This window comes from Triticum aestivum, chromosome 3B (assembly GCF_018294505.1).
Source record: "Triticum aestivum cultivar Chinese Spring chromosome 3B, IWGSC CS RefSeq v2.1, whole genome shotgun sequence".
NCBI classification, from domain to species: Eukaryota; Viridiplantae; Streptophyta; class Magnoliopsida; order Poales; family Poaceae; genus Triticum; species Triticum aestivum.
In genome coordinates, this window is record NC_057801.1 from 830,492,285 (window position 1) to 830,512,752 (window position 20,468).

General features: G+C 44.9%; 2 protein-coding genes across 2 annotated transcripts; one reads left to right on the top strand and one right to left on the bottom strand.

The window, feature by feature from the left end:
- Positions 1-3,983: 3,983 nt before the first annotated feature.
- Positions 3,984-20,275, top strand: LOC123068063 (ABC transporter D family member 1). Its single transcript, XM_044490567.1, has 39 exons — positions 3,984-4,281; positions 5,443-5,659; positions 5,750-6,032; positions 6,254-6,478; positions 7,007-7,204; positions 7,400-7,854; positions 8,568-8,706; positions 8,784-8,862; positions 9,540-9,778; positions 9,912-10,216; positions 10,310-10,421; positions 10,497-10,661; positions 10,741-10,840; positions 10,926-11,034; positions 11,328-11,418; positions 11,568-11,692; positions 11,772-11,921; positions 12,015-12,087; positions 12,341-12,521; positions 12,605-12,763; positions 13,433-13,579; positions 13,666-13,863; positions 14,099-14,244; positions 14,341-14,393; positions 14,483-14,561; positions 14,686-14,771; positions 16,043-16,547; positions 16,643-16,873; positions 16,977-17,273; positions 17,370-17,537; positions 18,049-18,216; positions 18,307-18,387; positions 18,505-18,571; positions 18,762-18,859; positions 19,216-19,288; positions 19,381-19,451; positions 19,546-19,595; positions 19,698-19,810; positions 19,916-20,275. Exons 2-39 carry the CDS (start codon positions 5,598-5,600, stop codon positions 19,969-19,971), a joined length of 5,937 nt encoding a protein of 1,978 aa, XP_044346502.1. The 5' UTR covers positions 3,984-4,281; positions 5,443-5,597; the 3' UTR covers positions 19,972-20,275.
- LOC123072748 (uncharacterized) lies at positions 15,335-16,253 on the bottom strand. The gene is made up of 2 exons (XM_044496375.1): positions 16,070-16,253; positions 15,335-15,968 (listed from the first exon to the last, which is right to left on the bottom strand). The coding sequence occupies exons 1-2, from the start codon at positions 16,178-16,180 to the stop codon at positions 15,435-15,437; spliced, it is 645 nt and encodes a 214-aa protein (XP_044352310.1). The 5' UTR covers positions 16,181-16,253; the 3' UTR covers positions 15,335-15,434.
- Positions 20,276-20,468: the final 193 nt, after the last annotated feature.

A 20,468-nucleotide genomic window follows, 5' to 3' on the forward strand; every position in this document is an offset into this window, starting at 1 on the left:
AGGTGGACAGTGATATCTCCAACCCATCAGGGTTTAAATCCTGGTGCTCGCATTATTCCTAGATTTATAGTCTCTCAGAGATGCTCATAGCGGTAAGGTGTGCGTGTATGCGTTCATAGAGGTGAGTGTATGCGCGTGTATATGAGCGTTTCTGTCTGTACTAATGTTCAAGAAAAAAACACAACAGATCCTACAAAAAGAAAAAAAATTCGTGCAACTCGATGTCGTCTCCTCATCGGTTTCTGCTCGTGTCACGAGCCAAAGGATCTGCCGGGCTCCAACAACTGAGATTGACAAGTGACCGTGAATCACTAGAGATTCCTATATCCATATTCGAGAAAATGCATATACTTATATCCGAGTCATTCGGATTCTTACCTTTAGTGGCATTTTTCTCGGAATACAGGCTTGGGAAAGTTCCAGAGTGTTTTTTTTCTCCCTCAAAGTGGACCCTTCCTGTAAGGGTCTAGTCGGGTCATGGGTACCGCATGACAATGTTGGAACAAACATTCCATTCATACACTTTTCAACAAAATTTTAAAACATTCGTGATTTTAGGGTTTTTTGTGAATCTCCGGAAATTTTCACAAAATTTGAAATATATTATTGAATTTAAACAATGTTTGCAAAATTTTAAAAATTCTTCACCGATACAAAAAATTGTCACGAATTTTATAATTGTTCATGATTTTTTTTAAATGGTCATAAATTTAAAGTTCATGGATATGAAGAAATCTTCGCATATTTTAAGAAAATGGTCACAATTTTGAAGAACATGCTCAAGAATTTAAATGATGTTGCTGAAATTCAAAAAACACTCGTGGATTAAAAAATAAAAGATAAACAGAAAAAACATGATAAAATCCAGTAGAGAAAAAAAACGAGACCATAATAAGACTTGAAAGAAAAATAGAATTAATTCAAAGTCGAAGATCAGCATCCGCCATCCTACTCCTTGTCTGCTGCAATGCACCGAAGAAAGCTACTCAAAGTTGAAGATCAGCATCCACCATCCTACTCCTTGTCCCCTGCAATGCACGGAAGAAAGTTAGTCAGTCGAAGATCAGCATCCACCATTCAAGCAATGCATTCGTTATGCAGCTATCAAGTCAATATCAAGTCCTATATCCAATTAGCAAAGAGACCATAGCAAAATTTTAGGAAAATCTGGAAGGCCGTGGGATGATTTAACTACTTGCAGTAGTAGGGAATATGAAATCTGTGTTGCTTGAAATCGCACTGCGCCTACATTTGAGAGTGTTCGCATGCATTCTTTGAGTTGGACATTGTCTATCTAGTGAGTAGAGCCGAGGCTGTGTTCAGGAAAAAATGATCCAGAATAGAATTCCTCTGCTGAACTCTCATAGCTATAAATAGTTAGTAGTGACCTAAATAAAAGGAAAACCATAGTGTGACATCTCAATCTACAGTTGGACTGTATGACCCACTGGTATTATGTTTCTCTGTCGATGACCATCTTACCACATAAGAGAAAATAACCAGATTTTGTAGCTGATCTTCTAAGCATCTTGTTTGAGTATACGAATCAAGCTGAACTCCTCGGCACTTTTCCGGAACCACGTAATAATTGGAGTGTCATGATCCTGAATAATGAATTCGTAATAATAGATGTTTTCTGGCTGGAACTGAATACTTGTTGGGAAAAATTGGATGTACCAAACAAAAAAAAAATTGGCTTCTTGGTACCCCTGAAATGATAGCGCAAAAATGCTCGAGAGCATCTGACGTGAATTGGAGCAGGTTAACAACTGCTGCCGGATATCCTCCATACCTGCTGCACGTCATATCTTCTTTACCTCCTTGCATCTGAGGAGGTTGAGAGTTCTATCACCATTGACAATGTCAAGAGGCCAAGATCCAGGACAAGGAGGGCATCCCCCCTGACCAGCAGAGCCTGATCTTTGCCAGCAAGCAGCTGGACGATGGCCGCTCCCTCGCTGACTACAACATACAGAAGGAGTCCACCCTTCACCTGATGCTCGGCCTCCGTGGTCGTCATCCATCCATCCATCAGTCTCAGGAGCTGCTCATACCTGGCCTCGACCAACCAACCCCCACGCGCCCATGACGCATCAGACAACACCGTAGGGTTCCCAGCCCACGCCAAAACCGAATCCAAGGCAATGGAATCGTGGTGGCTGGCGGAGCCACAGTGGTGGGGAACTGACGCGGCCGCCACGCATGGTGGCCTCACGCTTGAGCTGATCCGGGCAAAGACGGGCGGAGCAGCTCCGGGCGACAGTGGAGAGGACCATCAATGGGCGACAGTGGAGAGGACCGTCAATGGGCGACAGAGTGGAGGTGGCTCCGGACGGCTGTGCGCGTGGCGGCGGCTAGGAACCCTAGCATCGCGGTCGATGGCGTCCCTGCCGGCCACCTCCATGGATCCGGATTGAGAAGAGAAAGGGGAAGAGACGAGGCCACAGAGAGGGGGAGGGGGCTGGGATGGGGAAAGAAGGAGGCGGCGTGCTTGGGTCGAGGAAAGGCGTGGAGTGGACGACTGCGTGTGGAGTTCCTTCGAAGGGAAGGAAACGAGACGAAGACGTTTCTCCTCTTGTTTTTTCTTTCTTTCATTAATAACGTGGTGAAACACCTGAGCACAGTAAAATCTACGTGGACACCACCGGCGCTCGCCCCTTGCGCGATGCTTAATGTGTTTGATTATACAAATACGAACATGCTACGGGATTTTGACCCATGTGGGTATGGGAGTGGATATATATGTACACAAATAAAGTACACGAGCTAATTTAAGCAATTCTAGCCTTAATATGCCAATTATCCAACGTAATAGCCTAATAAGTAGTCAGATTTTATTTTTTGTGACTAGACTTAAAAAATATTAAGCATTATAGTAGTATTTGTTCATAACCCTATCTACCATTGTCTTATTGTATGTCGCAAATTGATCATTTTGTGGCACATAGCCATTGACTTGTTTTCCTTGACTAACATGTTATTTGTATCCATTCAGAATCAAGTAAACATCTGATATGTATCCTTATTTGAGTAACACCCACTCCGCATTCGTAACCGATAGCATCTGTATTTTGTTTTGAAAATATGAAAATGAAAGCGAGAAGAACACTATACAATGCACATCTGATCCGTCCACGCCCCTGGGGGGCCGGGGAGGCTATGGGACTCCACGTCGTACATGTTCTTCAAATAATTAAGGAAAACATAGTTGCTGTTCCTTTGGTAACTCTCCATGCCTTGCCTCACCCCTCTCTGATCATTTCTCGTTGCTCCTTGCCAACGACAAAGGGCCTCGTAGAACTAAACCCTTCCGCCCTGCAATTCGTGAAGTTTGGGCCCTAGAGGGCATCTACCCTAGATCATTTGCCCTCTCTGCAAGCAAGCTCAAGAGACGGCGGCTCGCCTCCCCTTGCAGTACCGGCACACAGTGAGAGATCAGAGAATTGTGCCCTCGGTGAAAGTTTGGCGGGACGAGGTTTGTCAGAAGGCTCGTGACACCTCGACGATGCTGGTTTCAATCTTGTTGTTTCATTTTCAGAAAAGGCGCTGCACCGCACGCGAAAAGCCTGGGAAACAAACGGAAACCGGGCATGTCCCCGCACGCGCGTACGCTATTCCCTTCCGTATTATTTAAACTCATCCTAACCAGAAACCAACCCGAAAGAACAAGACTTGGTTGGTTGGTGCCAGCCGGACGGATGCAACGGGTACGGCTCCCGACGTCGTCCGTCTCATCGCTTGTCTCTCCCCCGAAAAAAAATCGTGATGCCGACGCGCCCGAGGCCGCCGGGGCTCCACGCGGGCCGTCGATCGCCCCCTCCGCCGCGGGATCCCGGCCGTTGACCACGCGTGGCGCACGCACGCCCGCCCCCTGATTAACAGGAACACTTATTTTAATTTTATTGTCTCAAAAAAAAACTTATTTTAATTTTAAAAAAAGGTGTAATCCATCACGCAACTTGCTTGGCTGGTGACGAGGGCAGGGCAGGGGAGAGACCAGACCGAGGAAGGGAGGTGGGGAGAGGCGACGGACGGAGACCGCGACCGCCCGGTTTGTTGTCCACACCGCACACCATCCCCCCTCCCGATTCCTCCTCCCCTCGCCGTCGCCGTCCTTTTATTTATCTATCCCTCGGCTCGATTCCATCTCCACTAGCCGCTCCTCGTCGCCGCCCGCCGCCCGCCGCGGCCTCGCTCCCACCATCCCTCCCGGACTCCCCGTCTCCGCGCGCGCCGATCCCGCGATCGGGCGAGGCGGCTCACGCCAGTCCAGGCGCCCAGGTCAGTCGCCCTCTCCCCTACCCCGCCCGTCTCCGCCACCGGGCCGGCGCCGGTTTCGATCACTTGGCTGGTTACTCGGGAAGGTCGCGTGTGGTCTCGGGGGGTCTCGCCCGCCCGCCCGCCCGCGCTTGCGTGCGCCGCTTTGCTTGCTCGCCCGCTTCCTCGGTTGCTTCTCCTCCGCGCGCGCCTCGCGCCCTGATGCGAACAGCGGGGCGGGGCGGGTTCGGGCGCCATTGCTCTGCTCCCAGTAACCGCCACACACGATGGATGGACTCTAGTACTACTGCTAATTCCCATCGAGAATTCTCGTCAGTTGCTCACTCCACTGACCACTTCAATTACCTGCTTACCGCGTGGTCGCGCCAGTAATACGTACTGTACTGCACTTGGGGCCTGGGATATGCGAGTGCGGCCGAGTTCACTTAATGGCGACCCTGCAGCTCAGATCCAAGGGGCAGCGGATTTCATGACCCCGGTGGTGGTCCAATGTCCTGTTGTAGTGGTATGAAGGCAGTTTGGTGGGATACACACATACGGTAGATAGATGGTAGGTGGGAGGGAGGGTGCCTCCGCGCCATTGCTCCTCTGCCGCGCTGCTTCCTCTGCCCCGACAGCTACGGATTTGTCAACTGTTGTGAAGAGGGCAGATTTGGAGGTTGGGCGAGCTGCAAGTGGAGTGGACCTGTCTACTGCCGTTGACCACCGGTTGGTTTATTCGTGGGGCTTGTGATGGTAACTGCGGCATTGTATTGGCTTCTCCTAACAAGTGAGGAGCAGGGGAATTTGCAGGGCGCTCAGTTGCTATAATGGGGCTGTGTACGTGTACTGGGTTTATAGAATTCAGTTTATCCTCTCGCCAGTGGACATGGGCTGATGGTCATCAGAATGCAGCCATGCGCCTCCTTAGAAAAAAACCTTTATGGTCGAGGGCAGGGGATAGATATAGCTCAGCTCACATTACCCTGTTGCTTGCTGATGCAGGCAGAACGCACTTGTTTCGCTCCCAAAATTCGATTGTGTGCGTCTTGTGCTTGATGCATTGCTAACAGTTAGCTAGCTTTACGGGCTATTTAGATCTTCCTGGTTGTCAAGTTCTCTTCGCATTTTCCTAACAAGTATATTTGCAATGAATAATACTAGTCATCTGTTGAACGTCCGCAGGTTCAACTTGGACACAACGGTGCTGTATTGTGACAGGCGGTGCCCTTGCTTGGCGACGTTTGTGTTTTGTTGATCGTCAAAAGGCTTTCCATACAACTTAGCCCTCTGTTTTTGCTAGCTGTCTATATCTGTTTGGAGAGGGCAATCTAGCAACAATGTCATCTCTTCAGTTATTGCAACTTACGGAGCATGGACGGAACCTTTTTTCTTCGAGAAGGTGTGCTGATCACAACACATTTTTTATATAGAATTTGGTTAATCTCTTGTTAGTTCTGTTCTTATGCTTCTTCTTTCAAACTACATTCAGGAGGACGCTTGCAGTTGTTTCTGGCGCACTACTTGCTGGTGGTACTTTAGCATATGCGCAGTCAGGTCGACGGCGGAAACATCGGGAAGAAAATCATTCTAATGATGGAAATGTACATAGCAGGAGTAAAGAGAACATTAGTCAAAATGGTGTTGACGGTAAAGTGGTTAAACCAAGGAAAAAGAAAAATTTATTGAAATCCTTACATTTCCTGGCTGCTATTTTGCTCAAGAAGATTGGCCCAAGCGGAACGAATTACCTTCTTGGCTTGATGTTAACAGCAGTAAGTGCTACAAATCTCTCCATTCTGCCTGTTTCATTTGTTTGACATACTGATGGTGCTTTTCTGACTGTCAGAATTTGTATGGTCCATAAGTGCTAGTTCCATTTTTTTGTGGTATCTTACATTCTTACTGGGTTGCTGACTTAGTTGCTGGCTATTTATGATAAGCTGTACCGGAGTTCAGTCATGTAGAACCTTTTTAACCAATGTACTTTCTGCAGGTGTTACGTACAGCCATTGGTCACAGATTAGCAAAAGTTCAAGGGTATTTGTTCAAATCCGCGTTTCTTCGGCGTGTTCCGACCTTCACACGCCTAATCATTGAAAATCTTCTATTATGCTTTCTCCAGTCCACGGTATATCAGACCTCAAAGTACTTGACAGGATCCTTAAGCTTGCGCTTCAAGAAAATTTTGACGGATCTCATCCATGCTGATTACTTTGAGGTAGGTATATTGGGTTATGAAGTTGAAATATCCTTTCTATTTAACACCTTCACATTTTTTTTCACTTCTTCAGTTCCCAGTTATGCACTGAAAGTCTGTGTTATCCTCTGAGATGAACCGATATAGTTGGTAGACTTTGTGGAGCATTATTTGTGAATTATTATTAGGTCCAAGAATTGCATCCAACAACTTGTGCTACACACAACAGCTGAAAGAACACAAATATTTTTATGGCCATGATACCTGGTCATGCAAAAATAATGTAGTGTTGAAGTATTCTGAGGCTATCCATCTCAACTCACTTAATCCATAGAGATAGACTTAAGTGAAGCCAGTTCTTTTTGCTGCAATGCACATTAAGTGTTCTGTGTACTTACCACAGCTGTTCATTACCTCTTATCCTAGAGATTATCATGTGAAATTCAGATAACTTAATTAGTTGATAGTTTGGTCAATTGCCGAACTTTTCCTGCTTTGAACCACATATTCACTGCAACTCCTCATTGATTTTTTCCTATTTTTGTCCAGAATATGGTTTACTACAAGATCTCACATGTAGATCATCGGATTTCAAACCCAGAGCAAAGGATTGCTAGTGATATTCCTAAGTTCTGCGCAGGGCTAAGTGACCTTGTACAAGATGATCTGATTGCAGTTGCAGATGGGTTAATATACATCTGGCGCATCTGCTCTTATGCAAGTCCGAAATATGTTCTCTGGATTCTGGTAAAAATATTTCTACATAAATGACTGTTTACCCTTATTGATTTGTAGCATGATGTGGAAATTCTTATGGTCAAAGACAAATGCTCCTCTATTCGGAGGACACTATGCTGCCTTAATGTTTGTGTATACTGTAATAATATTATGATAACTGATGCTGCTTAATTAGATACAATGCTAATAGGTAATTGCTTTCAGGCATATGTACTTGGTGCTGGTGGCACAATTAGAAAATTTTCTCCTTCTTTTGGGAAGTTGAAAGCCATGGAACAACAACTAGAAGGGGAATATCGCCAGGTTCATTCACGACTGAGAACTCATGCTGAGAGCGTGGCATTTTATGGTGGTGAGAACAGAGAAGAATCACACATTATGCAGCGGTTCCAGGCTCTTGTGCGGCACGTTAATGTTGTTCTTCATGAGAACTGGTGGTTTGGCATGATTCAGGATTTTCTTCTGAAGTATCTTGGTGCCACAGTGGGAGTTATCTTGATTGTCGAACCTTTCTTTGCGGGAGATCTTAAGCCTGATACATCTACTTTAGGACGGGCAGAGATGTTGAGCAATCTTCGATATCACACAAGTGTGATAATATCATTATTCCAGTCCCTTGGCACCCTTTCTACCAGTTCAAGACGTTTAAATCTTCTCAGGTAAATGCACCATCCCTTACATCTCTTGTGAAGGTACCTATATGTCAAGTAGAGATTTGATAGAATATATTCAACTTTTTTATCAAGTTTATTGCTGTAAATTGCTGTAGTCCCATAGTTGCTAAACATATAATGTTTGCATGTACATACTGTTCATGGCTTCCATTGAAGATTTGGTCACAGTACTTTATAATCCTTCTGACATCATTTGACTCGTATTTCTTGGATATTTTTACCCTTAAGCACATGTTTGTTTATCTAATGGAGATATCTAGAGATTTCATCCACCATGCTTCATCAAGTACGAATCTCTCTGGTACTCTGCTATCCGGAGTTGGTCTTTAGGCCCCCTTTAAGTGGTTGCGGAATTGAATCTAAACGTATTAACTTCTGGCTTCTAAGAATTACTTCCTCCGTAAACTAATATAAGAGCGTTTAGAATACTAAAGTAGTGATCTAAACGCTCTTATATTAGTTTACAGAGGGAGTACATTGGTATTGTGTTTATGTTTCTCAACACTATTATGCCCGAAATACTTTTAGGACCTCTGGTACATTTTATTACTTTTAAACTGTGTAACTTAAGATCTGTGTTCCGTTGAGTTAGATTTAAGTTCCACCCAGCCATTTTATTACTTCATGCATTTCTATTATACATAACTTCTGATTTTTTTTTGTCTCTTATGCTGATAACTGTGGGCTCTGATTGACAGTGGCTACGCAGACCGTATTCATGAGTTACTGGATGTTTCACGTGAGCTGTCTGGGGTTCGCGACAGATCAATGAACCGAAATTCTTCTGCCAAAAATTATATTAGTGAGGCAAACTATATAGAATTTTCAGGTGTTAAGGTAATTATGATGGTGGGAGTACTATGCTGATTATTTTATCTGTTCAATACCAAGATATAAATAGAAGTTCGTTACAGGTGGTGACACCCTCTGGGAATGTCTTGGTTGATGATTTAACTCTCAGGGTGGAGTCGGGTTCTAATCTTTTGATCACTGGTAAGCTGTAACCTCTCTATATATTTGCTCCCCTAGATCTGGTTCTGAGCCATGGCTGCAATGAAATTGAATGGATTGAATGTTTACACCTTCATACTAGAAGAAATTATAGTAATTTGATTGTTCCTTCTTCCATACACGGTATCCATAAACCTCTTTCGTGCATTTGATAGTTGTGAGTTTAAAGTAGGATTTGTCTGCTTTTGTTGACATTTCCTCATTACCATTAGTCAACATATTCCCTTCAGACAGGTTGGTGTGAGTTAGAAGCTGATTATAGAACTTTGCCTAAAATCACCTCTCTTTCACTTGAAAAGAACTCTTAAAACCAGTGCTTTGACCTGTAGGTGCTTGATTTTGATTTGTGTAGGGATCACAGTTTAAATTGTTCTTCTTTGTGGTCCAGTTATTTGTCTGGTTGTCAACCTTAGACAGATCATCTTAACTGTTTTGTTGGCTTAGCCATCATTTATTGACCAGCCTTATCTTGATAACTGCCTCAAAGTTTGTGTGCTTGAACTTGGTAGGGTGATGTCTCAATCTCTCTATTAGAGACCCTTGATATTTATGTGTATGCCTGATGCTATATTTATGTCTTCCCTGTCTTTTCTGCCACTTTTACATGAAAATTCCAGGCACGGGAAATTAATCTTTCTGTGTCTTTGCTGTTATTTCAGGTCCTAACGGTAGTGGAAAAAGCTCTCTTTTCCGTGTTCTTGGGGGTCTGTGGCCACTTGTATCTGGCCACATTGTCAAACCTGGTGTTGGTTCTAATCTTAACAAGGAAATCTTTTATGTCCCCCAGCGACCATATACAGCTGTCGGAACACTTCGCGACCAGTTAATCTATCCACTTACAGCAGATCAGGAAACCGAACCACTTAGCTATGGTGGTATGGTGGATCTTCTAAAGAATGTAATTATACCCAGACCAATACACTGGCCTGTTCAGCTATACCCCCTTCATTTTGTTTGTGTGCCTCTTTCTTCTTAACAATTATTTAATGAACCTTTCTGGAGATCCTTAGTGTTGTCCTTTTCTTTTGCAGGTTGATTTAGAATACTTGCTAGAACGTTACCCTCTCGACAAGGAAGTGAACTGGGGTGATGAGTTGTCTCTTGGTGAGCAACAGAGATTGGGAATGGCCAGATTGTTCTACCATAAGCCCAAGTTTGCCATCCTGGATGAGTGTACTAGTGCTGTGACGACTGATATGGAAGAACGTTTCTGCAATAGGGTCCGAGCAATGGGCACGTCATGCATAACAATATCTCACCGGCCAGCATTAGTTGCTTTTCATGATGTCGTTTTGTCCTTGGATGGTGAAGGAGGGTGGAAAGTTCAAGATAACAGGTTACATTCATGATTCTTTTCCCTTTTTCTTTTCTTGTTTTGACGTGTTGTCTCTAGAAGGCTGAACTTTGTGTGAACCTCTTGTTTTTGTAGAAATGGTTCCTTCCTTCCTACTGAATCGGAGTTTGATGCATTGAAGTCATCAGAAACTGACCGTAAATCTGATGCACTTGCTGTTCAAAGAGCTTTTAGTGCTAATACAAAGGTAGTTATGATTTCATAGTCTGTTCTGCTACTGTTGGTCTTCGTTGTGTCACTCTTTAACACATTTCATTACCAGGAAAATACGTTATCGGGCCCCAAGGAACATTCTTATTCAACACAGGTCATAGCTACTTCACCCAATATGGAAATAGAATCCACAGAACAGCCACATCTGATCCCACAATTGCAGTGCTCGCCGAGACCTTTGCCTGTTAGAGTTGCTGCAATGTCTAAAATACTGGTACACATTTAAATTTCCTAGTCGATTAATGTTTTTTATTAGATAGTTAATTCTAATGATATTCTTGAATGCTTGCCAGGTTCCTAAAATCATTGATAAGCAAGGAGCGCAATTGCTTGCAGTTGCAGTACTCGTACTTTCTCGGACTTGGATATCTGATCGTATAGCTTCACTGAATGGTTGGCTCCTTGTGTGCTTTCCTTTACAACAAGAACTGGAGCTGGCTGGTGTACCATTTTTGTAACATGTTGCACGTCTTGACAGGGACTAGTGTTAAGTATGTCCTGGAGCAGGACAAGGCTGCCTTCATTCGACTGATCGGGACCAGTGTAATGCAAAGTGCAGCAAATTCAATTGTGGCACCATCACTGAGGTAGGTTTGGACTTTTGGTTCTGCTATTTTGAAGTTGGTTCTCAGGGAGATTTGATGCAGTGCTTGGCTGCTTGTCACGGCATTTTCATTTAGCGAAGCACCCACACATTTTTTTATAAATATTTACTATCTATTCAATTGTTTTATCTGAGCATTACTGTATGTTACCTCATGTGGTCTTCGCCACAAGAATGAAAGTACTATTTCATGGTTGTGTGCATTTAACTATTTTCAGAGTGGCAGTTGATTGTTCATAATTGGTTCCATGACCTGATCAAGTGTTTTCTTTACAGACACCTTACTTCAAAGATTGCTCTTGGATGGCGAATTCGCATGACCAACCATCTACTTGCGTATTATTTGAAAAGAAATGCTTTTTACAAGGTAAATTGCCTTAACAGATGTGTAATTTGCAAGTCATTCGGTTCCATTTTGCAGCAGTATTTTCCCCTTTTAACCGTTGCTAGCATTGTTCTGTCATGACAATATTTCTGTTTGCATAAAAGCTGAGCAGTTTGACCTTTCTTTTCCAGGTATTCAACATGACAGGCATGGAGATTGATGCAGACCAAAGAATAACACGTGATGTGGAGAAGTTGACCAATGATCTTGCTGGCTTAGTAACTGGAATGGTGAAACCATCAGTTGACATTCTTTGGTGAGTTTTTTGTGGCCTCATGTGTTGCTCAGGTGTTCTTTGGTTAATCAGGCTTTCATAAGCTACTGCTATTCTCCAGGTTTACATGGAGAATGAAACTTTTATCTGGGAGAAGAGGAGTTGCTATTTTGTACGCATACATGTTGCTAGGGCTTGGTTTTCTAAGAGCCGTTTCCCCTGATTTCGGTGATCTTTCAAACCAAGAACAAGAACTTGAAAGTTCTTTCAGGTTAGTGATATAGTTTGTTGGGTATTTGTGTATTTGGTTTTCTTATAGCATGATGAACTTCCAGTATTGACCTTCTAACATTTGTTGTTCAAGGTTCATGCACTCAAGACTGCGGACACATGCTGAGTCAATTGCTTTCTTTGGTGGTGGATCAAGGGAAAGAGCTGTGAGTTATTCCTACCACTTGAAGGGGCTCCTCAAGATGCATTTTATGTATTCTGATTCTTGTGAATATCATGTTAAATTTTCTATTTATTGTGCTACACTGTAATCCTTATTCTGAATTTCAATCGAAATGCTAAATAATTGAAAAAAAAGAGATGAAAACACAGGTCATGTAGCTTCATCTGCACATCTGGCATATGATCTGTTTGTAAAATTATATGGCCTTACATTGTCATTATTTTCTTATAAATCAGATGGTTGAAGCTAAGTTCGCAACTTTGCTTAACCACTCGAAGATTCTTTTGAGGAAAAGATGGCTTTATGGTATTTTCGACGATTTCGTGACAAAGCAGCTGCCTCACAATGTGACATGGGGATTAAGCCTGTTATATGCTTTGGAACACAAGGGGGACCGAGCTTTGACTTCAACGCAAGGTTGGTAAATCTTGAAACCGACCCATTTTATCGATATTATTTTGCATACAGTTTTACAATATGTTCTCATTTTGAAATTTCAGGAGAGTTAGCACATGCCCTGCGGTTCCTGGCATCTGTAGTGTCACAAAGTTTCATAGCTTTTGGTGACATTCTCGAGTTGCATAAGAAATTCCTTGAACTTTCTGGTGGTGTCAATAGGATATTTGAACTCGAGGAGCTTCTAAAGGCATCTCAAAGCAGTAAGTTTGAGTCCGCAGCAAACTCGAGTGCCTCATATGCTTGAGTCAGAAATCTATGTCATTTGAATATAAGATGATATTGCATATCAGCAGCATAACTCCTATTTTTGTCAACCATTGTGCAACCTGCTACAAGCTCTTGAACTGAAATTATGAACACTAACCGCCCATATGATAAAATTTCATGTGAGCATGTTCAGTCTAGTATCATAATAGTCAACCTTCTTATTTTTGCAACTTTGTCCAAATATGTAATGTCATCACTGTAATTTTTGATACAACAAATTCTTGAGTGGAGGAAAAATTGAAAATCACTGTGTGTACTGGAATTTCTCTAGACACTGCGAAAAACTGTCAGCTTTAGTTGGCAAATCTGGGCATTTGGCTACTCAATATTCTTTAGTGCAACATCTGCTGTTCTGTAAAATAGTTAACTGTCCATAACTGGTTAAGAGGTACCACCATTACTGATTGTAGAAACCTTGGTAGTAATCATATGATATTGTTGACCACCTTGACCACAACTGAAATTAGTTCATCAAACTTATAAGCTGCTGAATTGTTATGTTCATACTCAGTTGATGACGTTATCGAAGTTAAAAGGTTTTAGCCTTTTGGCATCTTGTATGCTATGAATTGTACCTGAATATGACGCCATTGTTTTTCTAGATGCTGTCATGCCCTCAAATGTTATCAGTGTGCCATCTGAAGAAACTATTTCCTTCCGTAATGTGGATATTGTGACCCCATCGCAAAAGCTATTGGCTAGCCAATTGTCTTGTGATGTGTCTCAAGGAAAAAGCCTTCTTGTCACTGGTATGTCATCTGACCGCTTCTGCTTGGCTTTATTTAGCACCATGTCAACATTGTTTCTCTAATACATGTGATTATGTCTTCTGAAGGTCCAAACGGCAGTGGCAAGAGTTCCATTTTTAGGGTGCTCCAAAGTTTGTGGCCTGTAGCTTCTGGAAGGCTCACCGTGCCATCTGAAGGGATATTTCACGTTCCTCAGCGCCCATATACTTGCCTTGGAACCTTGAGGGATCAGATCATATATCCTCTCTCACGTGAGGAGGCAGAGTTGAAGATGGCCAAAACGGGTAAGTTCTACCTAACTCTGCAAAGGCAAGCATCTAGCTGTCGAATTCAGCCTCTGTATTCTAACCTGCGAAACACACGTTTATAAAATCTCCTCTACTAAAATCTGAAGTGGCTTGTGCTAGTTAATGGTGTTTGTAACAAACTTTTATTATGTGTTGAACTTCCCCTGTATTGTCATGAGCAAGGTTCATATTAATTTGTAGTGACATGACACCATAAACCTTGGCCATGTAGGTGACAGGTCTACGTCGCTGGACGATCACCTGAGGACAATTCTGGAGAATGTTCGCTTGGTCTATCTTCTCGAAAGAGAAGGTTGGGATGCTACTCCCAACTGGGAAGACATTTTGTCCTTGGGAGAACAGCAGAGGCTAGGCATGGTCAGTGGTTAATACTCGCAGTTTGTTTTAATCTATCTCTATACCTTTTTGCGAACAAAACTGTGTAGTAACTGAGAATGACTGCTTTCTTTCCAGGCCCGTCTGTTCTTTCACTCTCCTAAGTTTGGTATCCTCGACGAGTGCACCAAGTACGTGTTGAATGGCAATATATTTTGTACTCCCATTTCCCTTTCGTTTATCAGTCATTGTACTTAAAAATTTTGTATACTCACCGCAGTGCCACAAGTGTCGACGTCGAGGAGCATTTGTACAGGCTAGCAACTGACATGGGTATAACTGTGGTCACTTCCTCCCAAGTAAGTACTTTATTCATCAATTTATCCCCTCGAGCCTCTGGAAGTTAACGCAACCCCTCGTGGTTGCGTCTTTCCGAGTGTGAAACTCTGTGATGCTGACGTCTCTCGCCTATTTGTTTTACAGAGGCCAGCTCTGATACCCTTCCATTCGTTGGAACTGAAGCTCATCGACGGCGAAGGGAAGTGGGAGCTGTGCGCAATCAACCACTAGCCGTTGCCGTCGCCTTAATTTTTGATGGGCTTTAGTTACTCTCAGCTGTATACTGACTTACATACAGTACAAATAGTCACCTTGCTGCCTGAAATAGAAGCAGCAGCCTATTATTGGAGATAGAGCAGAACAATATACAGGGGTTGTAGAAGGGAAATTCCTATTCTTTCCAAACAGGATAACATGGTATATATATATATATAATCATGTTCTCATACAGAATACACAGAGATCAGATTTGCCGCCGGAATCGACCGGCGGCGACATGTAGCAAATTATTTGTATAAACACTGGGTGGCGCGAAGCGTGCCCTTTGTAAATATCAACTAGTTCAAAATTCATCTCCCTGATGCTGCCCTTTGTCTTGCATTTAGTTCTGCGTCGACCGAGTCGCCTGCTGGTTCCGGATCTCTCTTCTGTTTGGGGGCACTTGCTGCGTCGATTTTGTACCGAGTTCATTACAGTTGAGTATGAATATGCAAGTTTTGTCCTAGACTCGGACTTGTATGTTTTCGGGGTCGGGAACTGAACTGTTTTTGACAAATTTTGGCAAAATTTCGAATGTCGAAAACTCATCCGCGCCCATGATTATAAGCTCGCTCATATATTAGATGGAGGAAAGAAAGAAGAAGGTATTTTGGGGTAAGCTGAAGAGGAGGCTACTATGGGGAGGGGGAGACTTGCTGCTGGGAGAGGAGGACGAGGAGGCCCTGGGGCCCGACGAGGATCTCGCTGAGGAAGCTGACGAGGCCGAACCAGACCACCGGCGTCACGTCGACGCCGCCCAGCGGCGGGATCACCCGGCGGGTGGCGGCCAGGATGGGCTCCGTGGGCGCGTACGCCACCACGTAGGGGAACTTGGTGACCGGCAGCCTCGGGTACCACGACATGACGATCCGCGCCACGAACAGGAACCCCACCGCCGACAGCGCCGGCCCCGCCACCCCGATCACCACCTTCGCCGTCGCCGGGTCCAGTTCCCCCACCACCATCGCCGCCCTGTAGTAGTAGGAGAGCGGTGGCCCGTGCGCCGCCGGGGCGGTCGCGGCGTGGCACGGCATGGCGGCGGCGCTGCTGCTCATGGCCGCCGCTGCCGTTGCCGTCAGGGATAGGACGTGCCCGTGGAATCCTCTGGCCGGCTCGCTCCTGGGCGCGCCGTCGCTGCTGCTCCCTTCCGGCCGCCGTGTCTCGAGTCTCTGCTCGATTGGACATGAAATGAAAAAGAAGCAGCGTGAGAGAGAGATGGATGGCGCTCGTTCTCCATGGACAGTAAGCAACCAAGAACCAACCGTCCGACCTTGCTGCCGGCGCCGGCGACGACGCAGCCCCGCTCCCGCCCCCGCGCCGTGGAGGGCGCTCCCCTCGCCGGAGGGAGCAGCACCGACGGCTTGAGCACGGAGGCCTCCATGAGAGCCAGAGAGAAAAACAGAGGAGAGAGGGAAGCAGCAGCAGCGGCTCGTGGCCGTGGCCTTTTCCTGCTCTCCGAGGATAAGGCAGAAAAAAAAAAGGAAAAAACTAGACGAAGAGGAAGGGCCGAGAACTCCTCTTGGGCTCATTCTGCCGGGCCTCCAGTGGACGACGGCCCGGTTCGGGCACCAAAAAAACCCTACCTGCGGCCCAGCAGACCGAGCCGAACTATTCCTTTCCCCTTCCCCTTCCCCTCCTCCACGGCAGCTTCTCCCCCCTCCTCCTCGCCGGCGGCTCCCTCCACCAGCACCACCGGCCCCGCCGCCGCGATGCTCCGGCTCCGCTCCTCCGCCCGCCTGCTCCGCAAGGTGAGCCCGCCACTCGCCCGCCTCTCTCGCCTGCTTGTATTTAGTCGCCCTGCTGCCTGCCTCACGGTCGCCGGGATGGATTGCGTTAATTGCAGCTGTGCGAGGCGTCCCGGCCGCTGGGGCGCGGCGAGGTCCCAAGAGTGCCGCCGCTGCCGACGATGACGCGGCGGCTCTCCGGCGCAGCCTCCGCCGCGCGCTCGACCTCGCTCCTGCACCCGCTGCCGGGGCTCGACCTCCCGCCCTGCCTCCCCGACCAGCTCCCCCGCCTCCCCACCCGCGTCACCACGCTCCCCAACGGCGTCCGCGTCGCCTCCGAGGACGTCCCGGTACCAGCCCCCTTCCCTCCTTCTGATGAGTTCATAGCGTCCTCTGCTGCTGCTGCTGCGTCGTCGCTCTCCGCTGACGCCTCCGTGGGGGGTGGTTTGTCAGGGTCCCACGGCGTGCGTGGGGGTGTTCGTGGCGTCGGGCTCGATCCACGAGTCGCCCGAGTCCGCCGGCGTCACGCACCTGCTGGAGAAGCTGGCGTTCAAGGACACGGCGCACCGGAGCCACCGGCAGATCGTGCAGGAGGTGGAGGCCACGGGGGGCAACATCGGCGCCTCCGCCTCCAGGGAGCAGATGGTCTACAGCTACGACACGCTCAAGGCCTACATTCCGCAGGCCGTCGAGGTGCTCCTCGACTCCGTCCGCAACCCGCTCTTCGTCCAGGACGAAGTCGACAGGCAGGTGCGGAACATCATGGATGATGCATCAAGCAGCTTATGGTTGGGTATATCTTGCTTGTTGTGCGCTGATTATGGTGATTGCTGTGTTTCTTGTCAGCTGGCCCTTACCCGAGAAGAGGTCCACGGGGTGCAGAAGAACCCGGAGAAGTTCCTTCAGGAAGTACTTAACCTTGCTGGATACGAGGGGGCGCTCGCGAACCCGCTGATAGCTCCCGAGGAGGCTCTTGAGATCATCAATGCCGATATTATTCGGAAGTTCTATCATGTACTGCTTCTGACATTTGAGTTCTGCATTCCTCCTGAACATGGCTTGCTGCTTGGCGGCTCGTATTTACTTACTTTTGGTAGGATGGCCATTTTCTCAAAAGCATTACATGATATTAGCACGCTGGTCACTGTGGAACATCCTTGCACACTTTGGTCGTTTTGCTCCCTATACTTTCAGTTTTCTGTGGATGTAGTTGCGGCAAATTCTAGATATTAACAATTTATTCTGTTGGCAGCGCCCAAATATAGAAGTAGTTCTATTTAACCGCATAATTAATATACTAGAATTGATTTGTATGCGGCTGATCCAGTGCCAGCAACTATGAGAGATTTTGTTATCAGGGTTGTTCTAGTCTTACAACTTTATTTTCAATCCATGGATCATGATTGTTTGTAGGAGCAACAGTTTCGGCTATGCTGTTCTCACCGTATGGTTGTTTTGATATTCTCTACAATGCAATGAATATGTTTTATTCAAAAAACATGAAGCATTGCTATTTCTATAACAGGAAAACTTCACTGCTGATCGTGTGGTTCTAGCAGCGTCAGGTGTTGATCATCAACAGTTGTTAGATGTCGCAGAACCTTTGTTGTCTGATTGGCACAAGGGGTCCCCTATGGAAACACCAAAGTCTACGTACACAGGTGGTGATTTCAGATACAAAGCAGAATCAGATGTAATATTCTTTCTAATCGAGTATTCCATTTTGAGTTTTGAGACTTCCTTATGTTCTACCTTGAAATTTTACTCATCTCTTTGCCTGCAGATGACACATGTCGCGTTGGCTTTTGAAGTGCCAGGCGGCTGGCTTAAAGAGAGAGAGGCTACAATTATGACCGTCATACAGGTATAGCAAAGGGTTGGTATTTGATAGTAATGATCTAGTCTAGTTTGACATCCGCATCTTCACATTCTAATTGTTAATTCCTGAATGTTCATGCGCAACAACAATAATATTTTGAAGACCTTAATGGGTGGTGGCGGCTCATTCTCCTCTGGTGGTCCTGGAAAAGGGATGCATTCACGGCTTTGTAAGTCACGAACACACTGCAATTGTTCATCTCTAGTATGGTTGCCATGGTGTAAACTAACTCTATGTGGTTGTTTCAGTTACTGTTTTTTACATTTCAGAATAGTTCTGCTGGCTGTCTAATTATTTCTTGTTTCAAAGGGGGTGAATGCTTTGAGGAAAAGGCTAAGTTCACTGTTGTTTCTTTGCAGACCTGAGAGTTCTAACTAAATATCACGGCGTCCAATCATTTTCAGCATTCAGTAATGTATATGATAACACTGGCCTGTTTGGCATCTATTTGACAACGGTGAGTTTATCCTTCAACGTCATTTTGTGGGCTTAATTATTGCTTTTGCATGTTGTGCATCAGGACCTTTACTACAAATACTGACTTTCTGCTGGTGATGATGGCAAAACAAGCAATAGAATTAAGAAAAAACTCAAATGTGAATATATATATGCTAGAGTTAACTGTTACAAAGTCTACTTGTTTTTGATTTCTCATAGCAAAACTATGCTACCAATATGTGTGTCATTTTATAACAGTTAACTCTAGCATGAAACATAGTTATTTGAATTTTATAATATTGTAATGGCACCGGCCTTGGATTTTCGTTTTCTATTAAATTTAATATGATTTCTTGTCCATTTTTAACACTACAGCCACCAGATTTTGTTTCAAAGGCTGTTGTTATCGCGGTGCAGGAATTGATCGCTATTGCAACGCCTGGACAAGGTATGAGTCATTCCCTATTCGGTAAATCTGTCTGAGGTTTCACTGAAGCTGCATGTTCTAAAAAAATATGATTTGGTTTTGCATGCATTTAGTGACGGAGGTTGAGCTGACACGTGCGAAAAACTCGACGATTTCATCCGTGCTAATGAATCTTGAATCGAGGGTATGTTTGGAGCCACACACCATTCTTTATTTCTTGTCAGTTATCACGTATATTTAAAAGGATTTGATATCCATCTGTTAACTTTGCACTGCAGGTAATTGTTGCAGAAGATATAGGGAGGCAGCTTTTGACTTATGGTAGCAGGTAAGTCCATATCTTCATCGGTTCGAACCATATTTCACAAGCCTGTCTCATAGAAGAAACTCATCGATCCTGTTTTTTTTCTGTTTGTTTGCATCACAACAGGAAACCCATTGATCATTTTCTTCAGTGCATGGAGGAACTGACCCTAGATGACGTTACAGCGTTTGCTAAGATGATGTTATCTTCCCAACCTACAATGGCTAGCTATGGAGATGGTATGCTCCTTGATTTCCCCCTAGGTTTCAAATGCAGCTGATTATTTAAAATTTGTACACAGCTTATGAATTAATGTGAATTCCTTTGCCTTGCTTCTTCCGCAGTCAATAAAGTTCCGCCGTATGAATTTATTAGCATGCTGCTCCAACGGTTCCGATAGCACCCTAACACCATGATCCCTGGTGAAGACGAAGACACAGAGCTCTCTTCCAGTTCTCCCTAATACTTGGCGTTGTGCTCGGAATTTTTCTTTGTTTTACTCGTGCGTGAACGAGGTTAGTTTTGTATTGGCGTAGTTCAAACAGCGCATGCTGATGAAATGTCTTGGGTAGACAGGAAAACAATTTTCTTGAAGCTTGTATGGAAATTTTGCCCTGCCAATCTATATGGTCTCGTTGCCATGTAAAATTTTCAGTACGTGTGCTGAGTTTCATGATGATAATATATATCAATGGTGACTTTTATGGCCTCAAATAAGAATAATGGTTACTGGTTAGAATTGCGAGAATTTGTCAGCACGATAATCTCTGTGTTTCCTAATTTTGTTTCTGAGCAACGCTGTCACTGTAGTTTGCAGCCTTGCTAACTACTCCAGTTAATCTCTGTATATATTAATGCTGAGCAACGCTGTCAAATTTCTCGCTAATCTCTGTAAAC